General features: G+C 42.4%; 1 protein-coding gene across 1 annotated transcript in view; it reads left to right on the top strand.

Annotated features, from left to right (window-relative positions):
* The window catches only part of GREB1 (growth regulating estrogen receptor binding 1), a 3,935,532-nt gene that overhangs the window by 2,867,475 nt on the left and 1,050,754 nt on the right, over positions 1–17,303 (top strand). Inside the window, exon 19 of the mRNA XM_044082225.1 lies at positions 15,046–15,161. Within this exon, the coding sequence (XP_043938160.1) occupies positions 15,046–15,161 (116 nt within the window). The remainder of the gene's footprint in view (positions 1–15,045; positions 15,162–17,303) is intronic.

Raw genomic sequence — 17,303 nt, 5'->3', positions numbered from 1 at the left:
CTTTATAGTTCCATTCCACATGAGCAAGTAATTCAGTCAGTGTTAACCATGATGTGGAAATACCAAGCCTCCTCTACAGACATTAGAGTAGTGGAAGAACTTTTGACTATTATATTGTCTAATAATTATATACTTTTTGGCCAAGACATGTATTTACAAAAAATAGACGTAGCAATAGGCTCACCATGTGGGGCTAGTTTTGCCAACATGGTGATGGCCCATTAGGAACATCACTCTATTTTTAATAACTCTAATATCATGAACTACATTCATTATTATACACGGTTCCTAGATGACATTTTTATCATCCTGAAGGGCGATAAAGATATAGCTAGGATGCTGTTGGAAGAATTTAATAAAAGCTGTGACTTTTTGAAATTCACATCTAATTTTGGCCAGGACACTATAACTTATTTGAATGTACTGTTAAGGAAAGACACTATTTCTGATTGTTACATGGCAACTATTCATCTCAAAGAAACTTATTCCAATTCATTTTTACATTTTACTAATTCTCATCTGTTTAGACAAAAAAGGTCTGTCATCAAAGGCCAATTAGTCCGGGAGGCTAGGATGGTCACTGCAGACATCGACTTCCTAAATGAATGTGATTGCCTTTTGCAGATGTTTTTAGGGAGAGGGTCTCCTGAGTCACTAATTGGTGAATTGACCACAGAAGTTAGCTGTAAAAGGGCACTAGGTTTTTATAAACCCATTTTGAGCTACAGAGATGTACATTCTATAACACCAACAGATGAAATTCCTATAAGTGACACTTTAACAATGAATATTAGTTCATAGGTTCATAGATTAGTACTAAGCTAACTGCACTTGCAAGCCATATTAAGCCTAGCCAATTATCACTTGTGAGACTCAAACCCTTCACCTTGTGTTTGTAAGGCAAACACCTTAACCATTAGGCCACCTTCCCAAATAGTGATTTTAGAACCTCATGTAATGAATTAAGTAACAACTGTAGAATAAGTTTCATTTTACTTACAGTTTCGAGGCTTTTGATGTTAAAAAAATTATCCTTAAAAACTGGAACTTACTACTAAATGATAACAACATCATTAATAAATTAGGTAAAAAGCCAATTTTTGTATTTTAAGAGGTAACAATTTAAAGAACTTAATGGAGACATCTAAACCAAATTTCACTAGAACCCCAGGGATGTTCAAGTGTGAATCTTGTTTTGACCGTGCCCTGGCCCAGCAATCAGGGAGCCTCAATCCTCACCACTAACACCAGGGAGGTCATCTCATAGAGGAGGAAAGGATAACTAATACACACAGTAAAGTACAGTTTCCCTTAAGTGCTCACAGAGATCACAGTCAGTCTGGGACTGGTTGCTCCCTTGCTTACCAGGTCCCCAGTAAGACTCCCCCACTGGCACAGCTATAGGGTCCAGGTCTCAACCTAACTGGTCAAGGTAAAACCCTCTGTCCAACCAGTGCTTCGTGTCCCTGGCAAATAGCTGACACAACACACACACACTTTGAGATAAGTATTTATACAACTTCACAGACACTCCTGGGAAAGGCTGACACAGATTCTCCAACTGTGCCCCTTTACCCAGACTATACGGTAGTAATTACTGCCACCACCCAGTTAATAATATCAGCTACTAAAAGGCCCTTAAAAGGGTGTCCAATTATTACTGTGCAATATTAATATCCAGTGGTAGTATGACTAACTGTCAAGGCTTACTTTAGAGTAGCCTATTACAATAACCTCTATAAATATGCAATGTACTGTAGAGCTTATCTCTACACAAATCAGCCACAGGTAGAAGGTTTTAAAAATATTTAATAATAAATAATTAAAATACAAGACAAAACTGTTACACCATAGAGATATCTAAGAGTTCAGAGATCACACAGAAACTTAAAATAATACATTAGGACAGATCTGATTTCAAAGAAAAATACCTAATTAATCTTTACTAGCTTTAACTATTCCTACAAGAAATCACAGTGCTAAAACTTACATGTGAGCACAAGGCAGAGTGCTGATAAGTTGGATATCCAAAGTCAAAATGTTCTCTAGTCTCTTGTGAGAAATAGTATTTAAACATTACTAACAAACATGTCTCTAAGACCCTTCCCAAATTACATCATTTTTGACACTTAGGTTTCCCAGTATTCATATTGTATCATCTTAACCTCTGGTCTGAGTTCTCAGGCCACAAACTGCATTATTTAGCAATCTAGCACCTACTCAGAAACTTACAATACAAGGCATTTCACATATAAATTCTAGCAGAAACTAGAGCAATAAAGCACCTTCCACATCTAAATTCTGGTCATAAACTTTAGCCTTAAAACAATGGGCATGAAACCTTCATCCAGACTCACTGGAACTGACTTGTAAAACATTAAAGAGATTCATAAGATCTTTTCAGTTTCAAAAGACACATTTGAAATGCTTGGCTTGGTTTTCCTTACAGCAGATGGCAATGTTGCAACAATCTTAAAGTTCACATTTTACAGTGTTTTCTTTCATTTAAAAACACAAGCCTGTATTTTACATTTATTTATACAGTTGATAGAATTGTGTATCAAATTCTATTTGACTAGGCTGAGAGCCTTCGCCCATCTCTCCCCAATCGTCACATCTCTTCCCCTCCCCCTCGAGGAACTCAAGCAAGTTTTTCAAGTGCCCCTTGAGAAACATCGCTTGAGAGTGTCAGGTCTTTCTGGGAGTACCTCACCCCATTCCCTGTCTTGAGAGCCCATTTGCATTGGCATTGCTACTCCCACTGCAGTGTTGCACTGACATATCATATGCTTGCAACCCCAGACTCCATCTTAGCAACTTGGCATTTTGCTGACTGGCTCTGTTTAACCATGTTAGAGGGTTGTGATCTGTCATCACAGTGAATTTTCTTCCATACAGATAAGGCTGAAGTTTTTGTAGTGCCCACACTATGGCTAGACATTCCTTTTTTACTGCTGCATAGAATTCCTCCCTGGGTCGGAGCCTACGACTGAGGTAAACCACTGGGTGCTCTTCTTCCTCTGAAGAAATCTGGCTAAGTACAGCCCCCACCCCATAGTTTGAAGCATCCACCTGCACGACAAATTCTTTGCTATAGTCTGGACTGACTAACACAGGGGGTCCTCCCAAAGGTTCCTTAAGCTTCTGAAATGCCTGCTCACATGCTGGGGTCCACACTACCTTATCTGGCCTGTTCTTCCTTGTCATGGCTGTGAGGGGAGCAGCTGTGGTACTGTAATTGGGAACAAACATTCTGTAGTACCTTGCTGTCCCTAAGAATGCCCTCACCTGCTTTTTGGTAACATGTGCAGGCCATGCCTGAATAGCTTCCACTTTGGCAGGTTCTGGCCTTATCTTACCACTCCCCACTCTATGTCCTAGGTAGGAGACCTCTAACATACCCACCTGACATTTGCTCGGCTTAATGGTCAACCCTGCCCTCTGTAGTCTGCCCAGCACCTCCCTAACATGCTGAAGGTGCTCTTGCCAGGAATGGCTGTAGATAGCACTATCATCCATGTAAGCAAGGGCAAAGCCTCCTGCTCCTGCTAAGATATGATCTACCAGCCTCTGGAAAGTTGCTGGGGCATTCTTCATCCCAAAGGGCATCTTTTTGAACTCATACAAGCCAAAAGGAGTCACAAAGGCTGTCTTCTCTCTAGCACTGGGAGTCAAGGGCACCTGCCTGTAACCCTTGGTAAGATCAGTGGTTGTGAGATACTTAGCCCCACCCAGCTGCTCTATGGCCTCATCTGTCCTAGGCATGGGGTAAGCATCTGACTCTGTGTGACTATTTAATTTCCTGTAATCCACACAGAACCTGGTGCTGCCATCCTTCTTTAGCACCGGTACCACTGGTGAGGCCCAGCGACTGTTGGACTCTTGAATCACCCGTAGTTCCAACATCTCCTGTAACTCCTCCCTCAGAGTCTGTTTGACTCTCTCAGGCACCCTCTAAGGGGCCTGCCTGATAGGCCTTTCGGGTCCTGTATCCACCTGGTGCTGCACCAGGTGGGTGCTCCCTGGCTTCCCAGTGAACATGCCCCCAAACTCCTGCAACGTTGCTTGGATTTCTCGAACCTGGGTAGGAGATAGCTGCTGGGAAATTGCTACCCCTTCCACTGAGGTGGCAGCCCGAGCCTCATTGAGGAGATCAGTCACAAGATCTCTCTGACTCCTCCTGCAATCCACTGCAAATGCTCAGCACAAGGGCGTCCCAATCATGGTAAGGTTTCATTATGTTAACATGGTACAATTTTTGCCCCTGCTGTCTGCCTAGCACTTACACCATGTAGTTAACATCACTTACCTTTCTTACCACCTTGTAGGGTCCCTCCCAAGCTGCTTGCAACTTGTTGTGTCTGACAGGAATGAGAACCATCACCTGCTGCCCTACAGCATACTCTGTAGCTCGAGCATTCCTGTCATACCACACCTTTTTCTGTTGTTGGGCTTCATCCAGGTTCGCCTGGGCCAGGCCCATGAGTTCCCTGAGCCTTGTCCTGAGGTTCAGGACATATGCCACAACATACTCCTTGTGAGACTCACACTCACCTTCCCACTCATCTCAAATTAAATCTAGAGGTCCCCCTCACCCTATGCCCATACAGCAACTCAAAGGGTGAAAAACCTGTGGATTCCTGGGGAACCTCTCTGTAAGCAAACAACAGATGGGGCAAATATTTGTCCCCTCCCTCTTAAACTGATCTGCAAATGCCTGTAGCATGGACTTGATTGTAGAGTTTAACTTCTCAACAAGACCATTAGTCTGGGGATGATAGGGGGTAGTCTTCATGTGCTTCGCCCCACAGGACTTCCACAGACAAGCCAGCAGGTCTGACATAAAATTGGCACCTCTGTGAGACAGTATTTCCTTTGGGAAACCTACCCTGCTGAAAATCTCTAGCAAAGCATTTGCCATCTTTTCTGCCTCAATGGTGGACAAAGCCACTGCCTCAGGGTATTGTCTAGCACAAACTACAATCACTAGGATATACTTTTTCCCTGTGGAACTTGGGGTACTCAGAGGACCCATAATATCCATAGCTACCCTCTGAAATGGCTCCTCAGTCACGGGCACAGGCATCAAAAGAGCTCTCACCTTTTCTCCTGCCTTGCCTACCTTTTGGCACTGCAAACAAGTCCTGCAGTACCCTGTTACATCTCTGGAAATTCCAGGCCAATAGAAGATTTCATAATACGCCTCTTTGTAAGTTTTATGGCCATATGACCTGCAAAGGGAATATCATGGGCTATGGCTAGAAGTGCCAGAGTGTAAGCTCTAGGCACCACCAACTGCTGTACTCTCACCTTCTAGCCCTCCCTCAGGGGTCCACTCTCTGTACATCTGTACAGTAATCCTTTTTTCCAGTATACAGATTACCCCTTCCCTTGAGAATCAGGTGCCTCCCTGGCTACCTGCCTCAGGCCTTGGAATGTAGGGTATGAGAGCTGAGCCTGTCTCAAGTCTCTCCTTGTAACCCTTCCCAGCTCCCCTTCCACCAGAAGTCTGGCATCCTCTGACAGCGGTGCCTCACTGTCAGCCTGGGTACTACTACTCATCTCTGCCTTTGCAGTTACCCTGTCCAAGGGAACTTCAGTACCCACAAGCAGCTGTGGCTCACATTCAGTCTCACTGCTACAGCTTAGCTCACCCTCTGAAGTAACCACCTCAGCAGTCCTGGCTGCAAGTATGCAGTCTGTCTGGGTCTCCCCCAGGCTACCAGACCCACATGCTTCTCTCCTAGCCTCACTGCATGTAACTGCATAAGTACATAGTACTGCCTCATCCAAATCCTTCCCTCTCAGGACATCTGCAGGATGGTAGTTCCATACCCCTGTTGTCTCAAGACAACACACTGTTGGCATTTTGTCTTTCCCACTTACTGGCTCCCTCACCTTTGGTTCCCCACTTTGCCTCCGTGGACATCTGTATGCCACATGGCCCCTCTGGTTGCATTCAAAACATTTAACCCTAGCTCCTGGACGTGTACTTGGACTAGTGGCTTCCCCTCATCATGGGTTCCTTTAGTCCCATGAGCAGTACTGGGGGTCCCTTTCCTATGCAGGGCTGCCCTCCTTGCTAGGTATGGGTCTCCCTTCTTCCCCAACTCCTCTGAAGTAGCACACTGTTTATCAGCTAACCAGATCCTCATGTCCTCAGGCAAAGTGCTAAGGGCTTGTTCCCTTACCAAAAGGTCTGCCAGCCATTCAAAAGTGGTGACCAGCTATGAAAATAAGTGCTCAGTTCAACAACATATTCACATACATTTTCATCTGCCTTGCTTCTATGCTCACAAAACTTTTTCCTATACAGTTCAGGTGTTAGCTTAAAACATTCTAATAAATGTCTTTTTACAGCAGTATAATCAAAACAATCACTGTTATGCATTTTTGCTAAAGAGGCTACAGCTTTACCATGGAATAAGGGGGTCAGGAACCGTACCCAAAGCCCTTGGTCAACTTCATACTGTTTACATATCCGCTCAAACATATGACTGAAGCTACCAAAATTATTCCCGTCTTTAAACTGTGGAAGAAATTTACTGACCTTTTGTGCTTCTGGGGTCCGGTTACTCCCTTCCCCATTACCACCATGACTCTGGCGAAGAGTCAGCATTTCCCCCTCATGCCTCCTCTGCCGTTCATTTTCCTCAGCTTGTAGACTCCTCATTTTCTCGGCTGCTTCTAGTTCCATACGCCTGACCTCCAACTCAAGTCTCTTTAGCTCCAGCTGGATTTTTAAGTCCACTGCAGAATGGTAGAGTTGTCCATTCTCCGAGGATATTGTATCTCCACTGTTAAACTGATTGTCCTCCAGGCTGCTGTTTTCTGATGCAGCTGTAACCAAGGCTGCAGTCAGGTCTGCTTTAGTCAGGTTTCCATGCACCATTCCCTTAGCCTGGCACATCTCCGCCAGCTGGCTCCTTGTCAGATTTCCATACTCTTCTGCTGACATGCTGCCTGCTCACCCTGACTAACACTAAGCTAACAAAAGAAATAAAACAGTTGTGATCTGAACTCTGAGTATACACTGCATGGCTGTTTTAGTGTACAAAACACTTTTAGAGATCACTATCCATAAACTACAGGAATTCGCTCTACGCTCTACCCACACCACTACAAGTAGATTCCACCACTGCCAAACACTTGTGACGGCCGTGCCCTGGCCCAGCAATCAAGGAGCCTCAATCCTCACTACTAACACCAGGGAGGTCGTCTCATAGAAGAGGAAAGGATAACTAATACACACAGTAAAGTACAATTTCCCTTCAGTGCACACAGAGATCACAGTAAGTCTGGGGCTGGTTGCTCCCTTGCTCACCAGGTCCTCAATAAGACTCCCCCACTGGCACAGCTATAGGGTCCAGGTCTCAGCCTAACTGGGCAAGCTAAAACCTCCAGTACCCTCTCTGTCCAACCAGTGCTTTGTATCGCTGGCAAGTAGCTGACACAACGCACACACACTTTGAGATAAGTATTTATACAACTTCACAGATACTCCTGGGAAAGGCTGACACAGATTCTCAAACTGTGCCCCTTTACCCAGACTATACGGTAGTAATTACTGCCACCACCCATTTAATAATGTCAGCTACTAAAAGGCCCTTAAAAGGGTGTCCAATTATTACTGTGCAATATTAATATCCAATGGTAGTATGACTAACAGTCAAGGCTTACTTTAGAGTGGCCTATTACAATAACCTCTATAAATATGCAATGTACTGTAGAGCTTATCTCTACACAAATCAGCCACAGGTAGAAGGTTTTAAAAATATTTAATAATAAATAATTAAAACACAAGACAAAACTACTACACCACAGAGATATCTAAGAGTTCAGAGAACACACAGAAACTTAAAATAATACAGTAGGACAGGTCTAATTTCAAAGAAAAATACCTAATTAATCTTTACTAGGATATCCAAAGTTAAAATGCTCTCTAGTCTCTTGTGAGAAATAGTATTTAAACATTACTAACAAACATGTCTCTAAGGCCCTTCCCAAATTACATTATTTTTGACACTTAGGTTTTCTCACTATTCATATTGCATCATCTTAACACCTGGTCTGAGTTCTTAGGTCACAAACTGCATTATATAGCAATCTAACACCTACTCAGAAACTTACAACAATACAAGGCATTTCACATATACAGTCTAACAGAAACTAGAGCAATAAAGCACCTTCCACATCTAAATTCTGGTCATAAACTTTAGCCTTAAAACAATGGGCATGAAACCTTCATCCAGTCTCACTGGAACCGACTTGTAAAACATTAAAGCGATTCATAAGATCATTTCAATTTCAAAATACACATTTGAAATGCTTGGCTTGGTTTTCCTTACAGCAGATGGCAATGTTGCAACAATCTTGAAGTTCACATTTTGCAGTGTTTTCTTTCATTTAAAAACACAAGCCTGTATTTTACATTTATTTATACAGTTGATAGAATTATTTATCAAATTCTATTTGACTAGGCTGGCAGCCTTTGCCCATCTCTCCCCAATCTTCACACTTATAATTATTGTGGACACAAAGCAACAGGATGGAGATTCACCATTAGAAATACAACATACTATACCAAGAAGAGGTTTAATTGTAGTACAAAAATGGTGGTTTACTTAGCTTACCGTGACTTCTGTCCAGTTTTTATATTGGAAAAATGGACAGAAAGTTTAAAGAAAGAGTATACAAACATCTCTATAGTATAAGGAAAAAAAAAAACTGAAAACACACTAGTTAGGCATATCAACAACTTTCCAACACATAGATTTAAATTTAGAGTAATTGATCAAATTACCCAAGACATAAGAGGTGGACCTGTATCATTATTGTTGGAACAATTAGAACTACTTTGGCAACTTCGAGTCGATGCCCACCACCATCCGGGATTAAATGAGACTTGTTCTATTTTACCTTACTTAAAATTAAAAAGTTTGACTAGATAATTCCAAGTCCCATAGAGTATTGGTTAGCATAAAACATAAAATGTAATGTTTTACAAGGTTTGTGTTGTTCTAGTGTTGCCACCCACAAACATCACTATTTCTTGCGATGTTATTAGGTTTAATAATACACTTGTAGCAATTTAATTTAATGTTTGAAGATTTTATATACATCATAGTTTAGTATTCTTTGACTTATAATTAACTGTTTTAGAGTGTATTCAGCATTGTATTTAGACCATTCTAAGTGTGTTTTTTGCCTTTTTAATAGAATCCAGTATTTATTCAAAGTAGTTTAAACAATGTTTTGAAAATATATTTTTTCGGTTATTACAGGCTATCAAAGGTGTTAGTGTGTATCTGATTTTACATTAAGCAGCTGCAGGATGATTATGCTTTGCTTTTAAAAAGTTAAAAAAGTTACAAAGTCCAATAGTTTAAAATTTTAAGGGACATTGAGTTGTTAATAGTTAATTATGTTATTTAATATGTTAATGTTTACTGTCACATGACTGTTTTATTAGAGTTCTTAAGCATAGGCTTATGTTCAATTGTTTATCTGAAGAAATCAAGTCACTGTACCCGACGAAAAGTGCTTCATTAAACTTCATTTATTTCTCTTGGTCGTGGAGTACTTTGGTTGCTTTGGATTTGTATTGTTCCTGTTTCTATTTTCCATTTTAGCTAGAGATATGAGCCCGACATCGGGAACTTCAGAGGAGGTGCCCACAAAAAAGGCCAAGAAGCCTTGGCCTGAAGCTACGACTGTGCCCTTTCTTCCAAACGTACCGCTCGAGGCCGATAAAGGCTTGGAGTCCAAGTCAGAATCCGCAGATGCTCTTCTGACAGGTACCTGGGAGGAAACCATTAAGGAGGCTGCTAGCACATCTCAGAGGGAGTCGCAGGCGTCCGACCTGGGCACCAGGATGGAACTTCAGCTTATTATCTCCAAGGCCACGTGGGGTTTCCCAAATCGTTGTCCATGAAGACGTTTTCTCAAACGTCATAGAGTGTCGCCCAATGTCCAGTCCTCCTTCTCCCCACCACATCTTAGACACCTCTGCGCAAGATGGTCCCAAAAAGAAAAAACAAAAAAACAAACATACTGCTCCTACTCAGAACATGTCGTCGGATCAAACCCCTGACTGGCAGGCCTTTACTGAAGGCCTGCTTAAAGTCTTCTTGGCCTTACACCAGACTTCTGCTCCTGCCCAGGCTCCTTCAGCCTCTACTCCTAAGCGTAAGCCATTGGCTGACATTTCCTCTGAGGAAGAGGAATCTTCAGGGGATGAATCCCTCACTTATACCTCCCAAATTGCCTCCCTGCTGGGGTATGCTTCCCCAGAGGAGGAGTCAAATGGAACCGATTTTCCTGGGGAAGACATTACCTTTGGAAAAACTATTGTACAAATAAAGGACTTTTTTAAATGGGACTGTAGTCAGATTTCTGAGACCCAGAAGAGGTATTATGACCTCTTGCAGTTGGAGTCCCCTAACCTGTCTGCTGTTCCCCCTGTCCATCCTTGCTTTTTGGATGCATTCCTGGCTGCTTGAAAAGCCCCAGATTCCCAACCCCCTGCACCAAAGCACTTTGACAGATTTTATAAAGTCCTTAAAGATGCTAAGTTCTTCTTCATTGCCCCTTCTGCAGACCCATCAACTATTTTCTGTGGCTGCAGATAAAACTTCTGAACTTCCTCCCGCCACTTCCTTACTCCCCTTGGATAAAGAAAGCAGAATCATGGAAAGATTAGGCAAAAAAGTCTATATCTCTGCCACCTTAGCTGTGAGAGCCATAAACTATCAGACTCATATGGCCAAATATTCCTTGGCTCTACTGACAGATGCCATTGAACAATTGAGTGACTTATCTGATTACCCTGACACGGCAAAGATTGCTAGCCTATTGAGTTCCTGCAGCCAAGTTACTACACACTTTATAAAGTGTGGTTATGATTTAGTGGAGGCTTCAGCAAGGGCTGCTGCCTCAGAGTCTGTCATCAAGATATACTGTTGGCTTAGGCTACAGCCTTTGCCAGATAACATTAAAACAAAACTGATTGACTCACCCTTGGATAACAAAGCCTTGTTCAGTTCTGCAGCAGAGCTCTTTAACAGCCTTCAGGAGAAGGGCAAATAACTTCAGTACCTCAGTTCCCTGCTTCCAGTGGAACTACCCGGCTAGGATTATCTTTGTGAGAAGGCCTTCTAGCCACATGTCCTCCAAAGGGAAGAAAGATTTCAGGAAGCAGACTCTTTCCAGGTCTTCTCCCTCCACTCCAGCTCAAAAGCAGCCTTTTCAGGCCAAACGTGGTAGTCTGTGACTACTAGGCCTTAAGCCCAGCTACCCTACTCTCCATGCATCTCTCCCTGTCCTTCCCAGGACTCTTGGGTCCTCTCAATCACAAAACAGGGTTATTTTATGGTGTGGGAGTCTAAACCAACCTTCAGAGGCATTCCTCACCCCCCTCGAGACCAAATGGCTTCCTTTCCTCCAGTCTTGCAGGCCCTCCTCTCGCAAGGCACAATTCAAGAGGTACCCCAAGATCTAAGCGGGAAAGGATTTTACTCCAGAATGTTTCTAGTCCCCAGGAGAGAAGGTCCCTGGAGACCTATCTTAGACTTATCCCATCTAAATACCTTCCTCAAGGTCCCCTCCTTTCAGAAGCTAGTTCTTCCAACTCTTCAGGCCTACATGGTGTCCTTAGATATAAAAGATGCCTATCTGCACATTTCAGTCCATCCTCTTTTCAGGAAATTCCTTTGTTTCTCAGTGGGTTCTGCTCATTTTCAGTTCCATGGTTTGCCATTTGGTCTCTCTGCTGCCCCAAGGGTGTTAACAAAGTGCCTAACCCCAGTAATTGCCTTTGCCAGAATGCAGGAGATCCATCTCTTCTCTTATTTGGACGATATCCTCATCCAGGCATCGCCCCCACAGATAGTTCAACAGCACCTGGAATATGCCATCTCCCTACTGAGAGGCCTGGGGTTTACCATAAACCTTCAAAAATCTTCTCTGACCCCCTCACAGGACCCCCTGTTCTTAGGATGCAGGATTCTCCTGAGCAAATGATAGCCTGTCTTCCTGCAGACAAGATTCTGGCCCTCATCTCGTATTTCCATGGAATTCTTTCTCTCCAAGCCCTTTCCACCAGGGAGTTTCTGAGGCTCTGGGATTCATGGCCTCCACCATTCCCATGGTATCCTTAGCAAGGCTACACATGAGGAAATTTCAGTGGTACTTAAGGACAGTCTGGAAACAACACCTGCACCCTCTGGAGTTTATGGTACCTCTCTTACCAAGCCAATCCAGGTAACTAGAGTGGTGGATTGCTCAGATTGCAGACAGTCCAAGTGTTCCCCTACAGCCCACTCCCCCCAATCAGGATCTGTACACAGATGCTTCAGACTTGGGTTGAGGGGCAACTCTAGGACACTGGAGAGTGAGGGACACATGAACCCACCCCAACAGAGGGATCACGTCAACATCAAGGAGATGAGAGCCTTGATATTCACCCTTCGAGTCTTCAAGGCTCAAATCCGCCCAGGGGTGCTTAGATGGTACATAGGCAACACCATGGTGCTGTGGTACATCAACAAGCAAGGGAGAACAAAGTCCTACATCCTATGCAGATTGTCTTTGCAGGTGTGGAAAATTGCCCAACAGAGACAAGTGCCCCTCCTAACCATCTATATACCTTTGACTGAGAATGTGATGGCAGGTTCTCTAAGCAGGTCCATGACTCAATCCCACGAATGGATGTTAAACAGGGATGTGTTCCTGGGCCTGGTCCATCGATGGGGTATACCTCAGGTAGACTTTTTTGCCTCCCCCATGAACAGACAACTCCCAACTTACTGCACCAGGATATTCCCTCCTGGGGCATGGAAGGCGGATGCTCTTTCCTTCCCATGGAAGGGGATGTTCATTTACGCAGTCCCCCCCCCTTCCCTCTCATGCAAAAAGTTCTGCTGAAGATCCAGAGAGAGCAGCCTCAAATCTTGTTAGTGACCTCCTTTTGGCCAGGGCAGCACTGGTTCCCCTTCTGCATCATCTAGCCAAAGGCAATCACCACAAGTTACCCCTCAGGATGGACCTATTCACACAGGAGAAGGGAACTCTCATTCACCCCCAAATATCCACCCTGAACCTTACTCTATGGGTGATATGGCATTGATTCCCTTTAGACACTTTTGTAATGAAGACATGGTTCAGGTTCTGCAGGAGGCCAGAAAACCCACTAACAGAAAATCCTATCTATCCAAGTGGAAAAGATTCTCTATATGGTGTCTAAAACAAGACCTTCAACCACTGTCTGTAGAACCTCCAGTGGTTCTGTCTTACCTGTGTGAATTGATGAACACTGGCTTGTCATATTCTTCCATCAAGGGTTACCTGTCTGCCATATCAGTGTGTTTACCTCTCTCTCCTCCTTTGGCTTCCAGGCTGGAAGTCAAGCTCTTTTTAAAAGGAGTACTACACATTAGACCTCCAAAAAAGCCTATTCCCCCTCCTTGGGATATTAATTTTGTGTTGGAAAAGCTTACCTTACCTCCCTTTGAACCAGCTTAGGACTGCACTCTTCAACATTGCACATGGAAAACTATTCTTTTGGTGGCCATTACTTCAGCCAGAAGGGTCTCTGAACTGCAAGCCCTCCTGTCCTCTCCCCCTTTCACAGTTTTCCAGAAGGACAGGGTTTGCCTACGTACTAACCCATCCTTCATGCCCAAAGTAGTTAATGAACTTTCCCTAAATCAAGCCCTCAATCTGCCTACATTTTTTCCCATTGCCACAAACCTCCAGCGAAAGGATCCTTCACTCCTTGGATATACATAACATATACATACAACTCAGATGCTATTTGGCCAAAACCAAACCCATTCATAAATCAGATGGGCTCTTTGTTTCCTATCACCCAAGAGTCCCGGGACACCCTGTTTCCAAGCAACCCATTTCCTCCTGAATATCAAAAACTATTCCTTTTGCTACACAGCCCATGGTAAAAGGCTCCTCTTCCCAGTGAAGGCACACTCCACTAAGGCTATGTTCTCCTCTGGGGCCTTCTTTAAGGGTTTGGATATGGCTGCCATTTTAGAGGCAGCTACATGGTCATCTGTCCACACTTTCAGCAAACATTACAAGTTGGATATCATTTCCAGGTCTAGAGCAGAATTCGCCAGGGCCATTCTGCATGGCTTTGTTGAAAATATTTCAGCTCCCTCTCCCAATCCTTAATAGCATGAGCTTTTGCACTCTCCCTCATGTTATGGATACAGCAGCATATGAATAGAAGGGCGTAGTATAGTTGTTAGATGTCCTTCTCTTCTATATGCTGCTGTATACTTTCTCACCCTGCCTTTCCCCTGACACTTGGTTGACTCCTGAGTATCCACTCCATGGTCGCTGGTTCCCAGCGGCATCCAGTTCTGAGATAGGTGCATGTTGATGTCCGCTTTATTCTCTACGTCCGTTTATGGCTGATGTAAGCAGAGTGATGCAGGCCGTCACACATACCTTCACAGTAGCATTTATCTTTTGTAAAATGGACAGCTGTACGAGTCAACCAGAGGCAGACTCCCTCATGTTATGGATGCAATAGCATAGAAAAGAGAAGGACAGCTAAGGTTATGTTAAGATTTTACAAAACCATACTTTCCTGACACTAAATACAAATAAAAGCATTGCAACATCTCTTACTTTAAAAAGAATTATTATAACCTTAACTAAATTTCAGATATCACTTGATTTATTTGTCACCTCCATAAATAGTTAAAGCAAAAAGTAACTTGTACCAGTCACAAAAACCAGTAAAAGGAAAAGAAGGAATGTGGGAGAATTCAATGCACGACCTCGATTGTAGTACAAAAATATTTTTGTACTACAATCGAGGTTGTGCATTGAATTCTCCCACATTCCTTCTTTTCCTTTTACTGGTTTTTGTGCTGTTTTGAAAAGTTTGCCGTATTGACTTTCTTCTTTGGTAACTTGTACCAGTCACCAATTAATACTTGTTTTTCAACTTGAGAAAATTTACAGACAGTACTTTTTTTCAGAAGTAACATTTTTCTTGATGTTTTATTTTCCAAATTATAGACTTGGCAAAGAATTGAAGATGCTCTGTGGATGCCGTGTACCTATGTGGAACTAGAAGCCCTACCCTGTATTCTTATATTCACTGGGATGGACCCACAGGGAGAATCACTTCCAAGGTTTGTATGTCATAGACATATAAACATTGAAAAATTGTTTTATACTGAAGTAATACTTTGTCCAGTGTGGTCTTTGAGGCATGTTGTACTTGTCAGAAACATAAATTATCTTGTAGGAAATGATATGTACATTAGTCCTGGCAAGTGAAGGACCACTTCCAGAGCATCATAGTACATTAAGCACAGCAAGCACTATCCATTAAATGTAAACAGTGTAGGCATATTACAGAATAGTAGCAAGTGAAAAAAATGAAGTCAGTGGTTCTTGCTGTACACAAAGTTAAGATTTAATATAGCTAGTACGGGCTAAAAATATAATATAAAAGTAAAATGAAAGTACAATTTCAAGTTGTTTCTCAGCCTGCAGTTTACATCAATAGTTTTTGATGAAATGCGCTTAAAGAATAAGAAATATCTAAAAATGACAGCAGTTAAAATTACCTTTTCTTTTGCAACTAAAGACAAGCAGCTTCACTATCTACACACAATTTAAAGTACTATGGTCTGCAAGAGGCATTGATGTATTTTTGTAGATATAGCTCAGAAGGCCTAAGAATTACAAATGTCTTTATAAAAGTGATGAACATGTATGTGTTAATTGTCAGTTGCAACAAAAGTAAAATTAGATGTGGCCTGCAGTAACAGTAACAAAAGCTCTGCAGACAGAAAGAGCAGTAGATTATTTATTTATTTAAGGTAATTAGACTGGACATGAGGGCTTTTTTTAGCTATAAGGCAGATACTGTAATAAGAAATATAAAATAAAAACAACATTAAAGTACAAAATTTGTTTGAAATACAAAAATTGCAAAGCTTTAAGCAGGCAAGTTAGACTTTGTACTATGTAAGCTGCTGTACCATCCAAGTTGAAAAAGCAGTAATAAACATATATAGATAATTGCTAGATTAAGTTTAACAACAGACAGAACAGTCATAAAGCAATATACAGTTGTATACAATGTGCATGTTATGGTATTCAATAAGACTGGATTTGAATTTCTGGTAGAAGCTTTTTACATCTAATTGGGAGAGGTTAATTTCTAATTGATAAAATAATGTATCTCATGTTTTTGGACCCCAGAGAGAAAAGTCATTAGAAAAACAGTCCAAAGAGTGTGATCCTTTAATGCTGTAAAACAATATGTTGTGAGGAGGTGCATGTACTTTTTGTTTTTTCAATCTTTGCCCCTACTGTCTATCATTCAACAACCCTCCACCAAGATTAGTTGAGCAATTTGTTCCTGTCACCAGGGCAAGGATCGGCCAGGTGAAGCGGTCATTGAGACAACCATCTGGGGTAGTTTGATGTTTTTGCCTTGTAAGTTTCCCCAATTACTAACACAGTCACCTAGCAAAGTGTAGAAGAAGGGTGTGCAATGGGATGAAAGTGGAGGACATTACCTCACTTCTGCAAGGGACATTCACTGTAGGCCTCCTAACCTGCCCACCTCTGTCAAGTACAAGATGTGAGCATCCTGGTCTCCAGCAGCCAGTTAACACAGTATGCCCCTGAATGCAGGGCAGCCCTCCTCCCCCGGCAGAGGCCACTTCTCCCCTCCCACCACTAGTTGAGTCCCAGTCACCCGAGATGTAGTTGGGAGTTTGTCTCGTGTCATGGAGAAAATTTAGAAGGAGCATGTACTATGGATGAATGTTTTTTGTTTTGTGTTTTAAGACAAAGGTAGGAAAGTGTGTTAAAAAAGTTAGTTCCAGGAATGGTAGCAGACTTGCTTTTTAATAGCGATGCAGTGGTGTTCTGTACTTAAACACTGAACCACAAACCTTCTTATATTATTTAGCATCATCTGCAGTCAGTTGATGTTGATGATACTCCAGGGTTAATATTAAGATGCCTTTTGTTATGATTTTCCTGCTTTGAGAGAAAAGGAAATGTGAGACTTTGGGACAAGTAGCCAATAGTTTCTTAAATTTGGTACATAAGATACCAGTTTGGTGGAAACTACATTATAGAGATGATGAAGCCATTTATGAAGAACAGTGGCAGTACTTTTGACAATACTGAATATCATGGCCTCAAGGTTTGTGAAGGTCAAGAAGAGTCTCTGGGTGTTGAACTATTAACTCATTACATCCAAGTGACGCCTCCAGGTGCATCTGCAGTTAACATAAAAAAAAACACAT

Source organism: Protopterus annectens, chromosome 1.part1 (assembly GCF_019279795.1).
Source record: "Protopterus annectens isolate FY-2018-M chromosome 1.part1, PAN1.0, whole genome shotgun sequence".
Taxonomy (NCBI): domain Eukaryota; kingdom Metazoa; phylum Chordata; order Ceratodontiformes; family Protopteridae; genus Protopterus; species Protopterus annectens.
The sequence above is the reverse complement of the archived record's forward strand: the minus strand, read 5'-3'. Positions and strand labels throughout refer to the sequence as shown.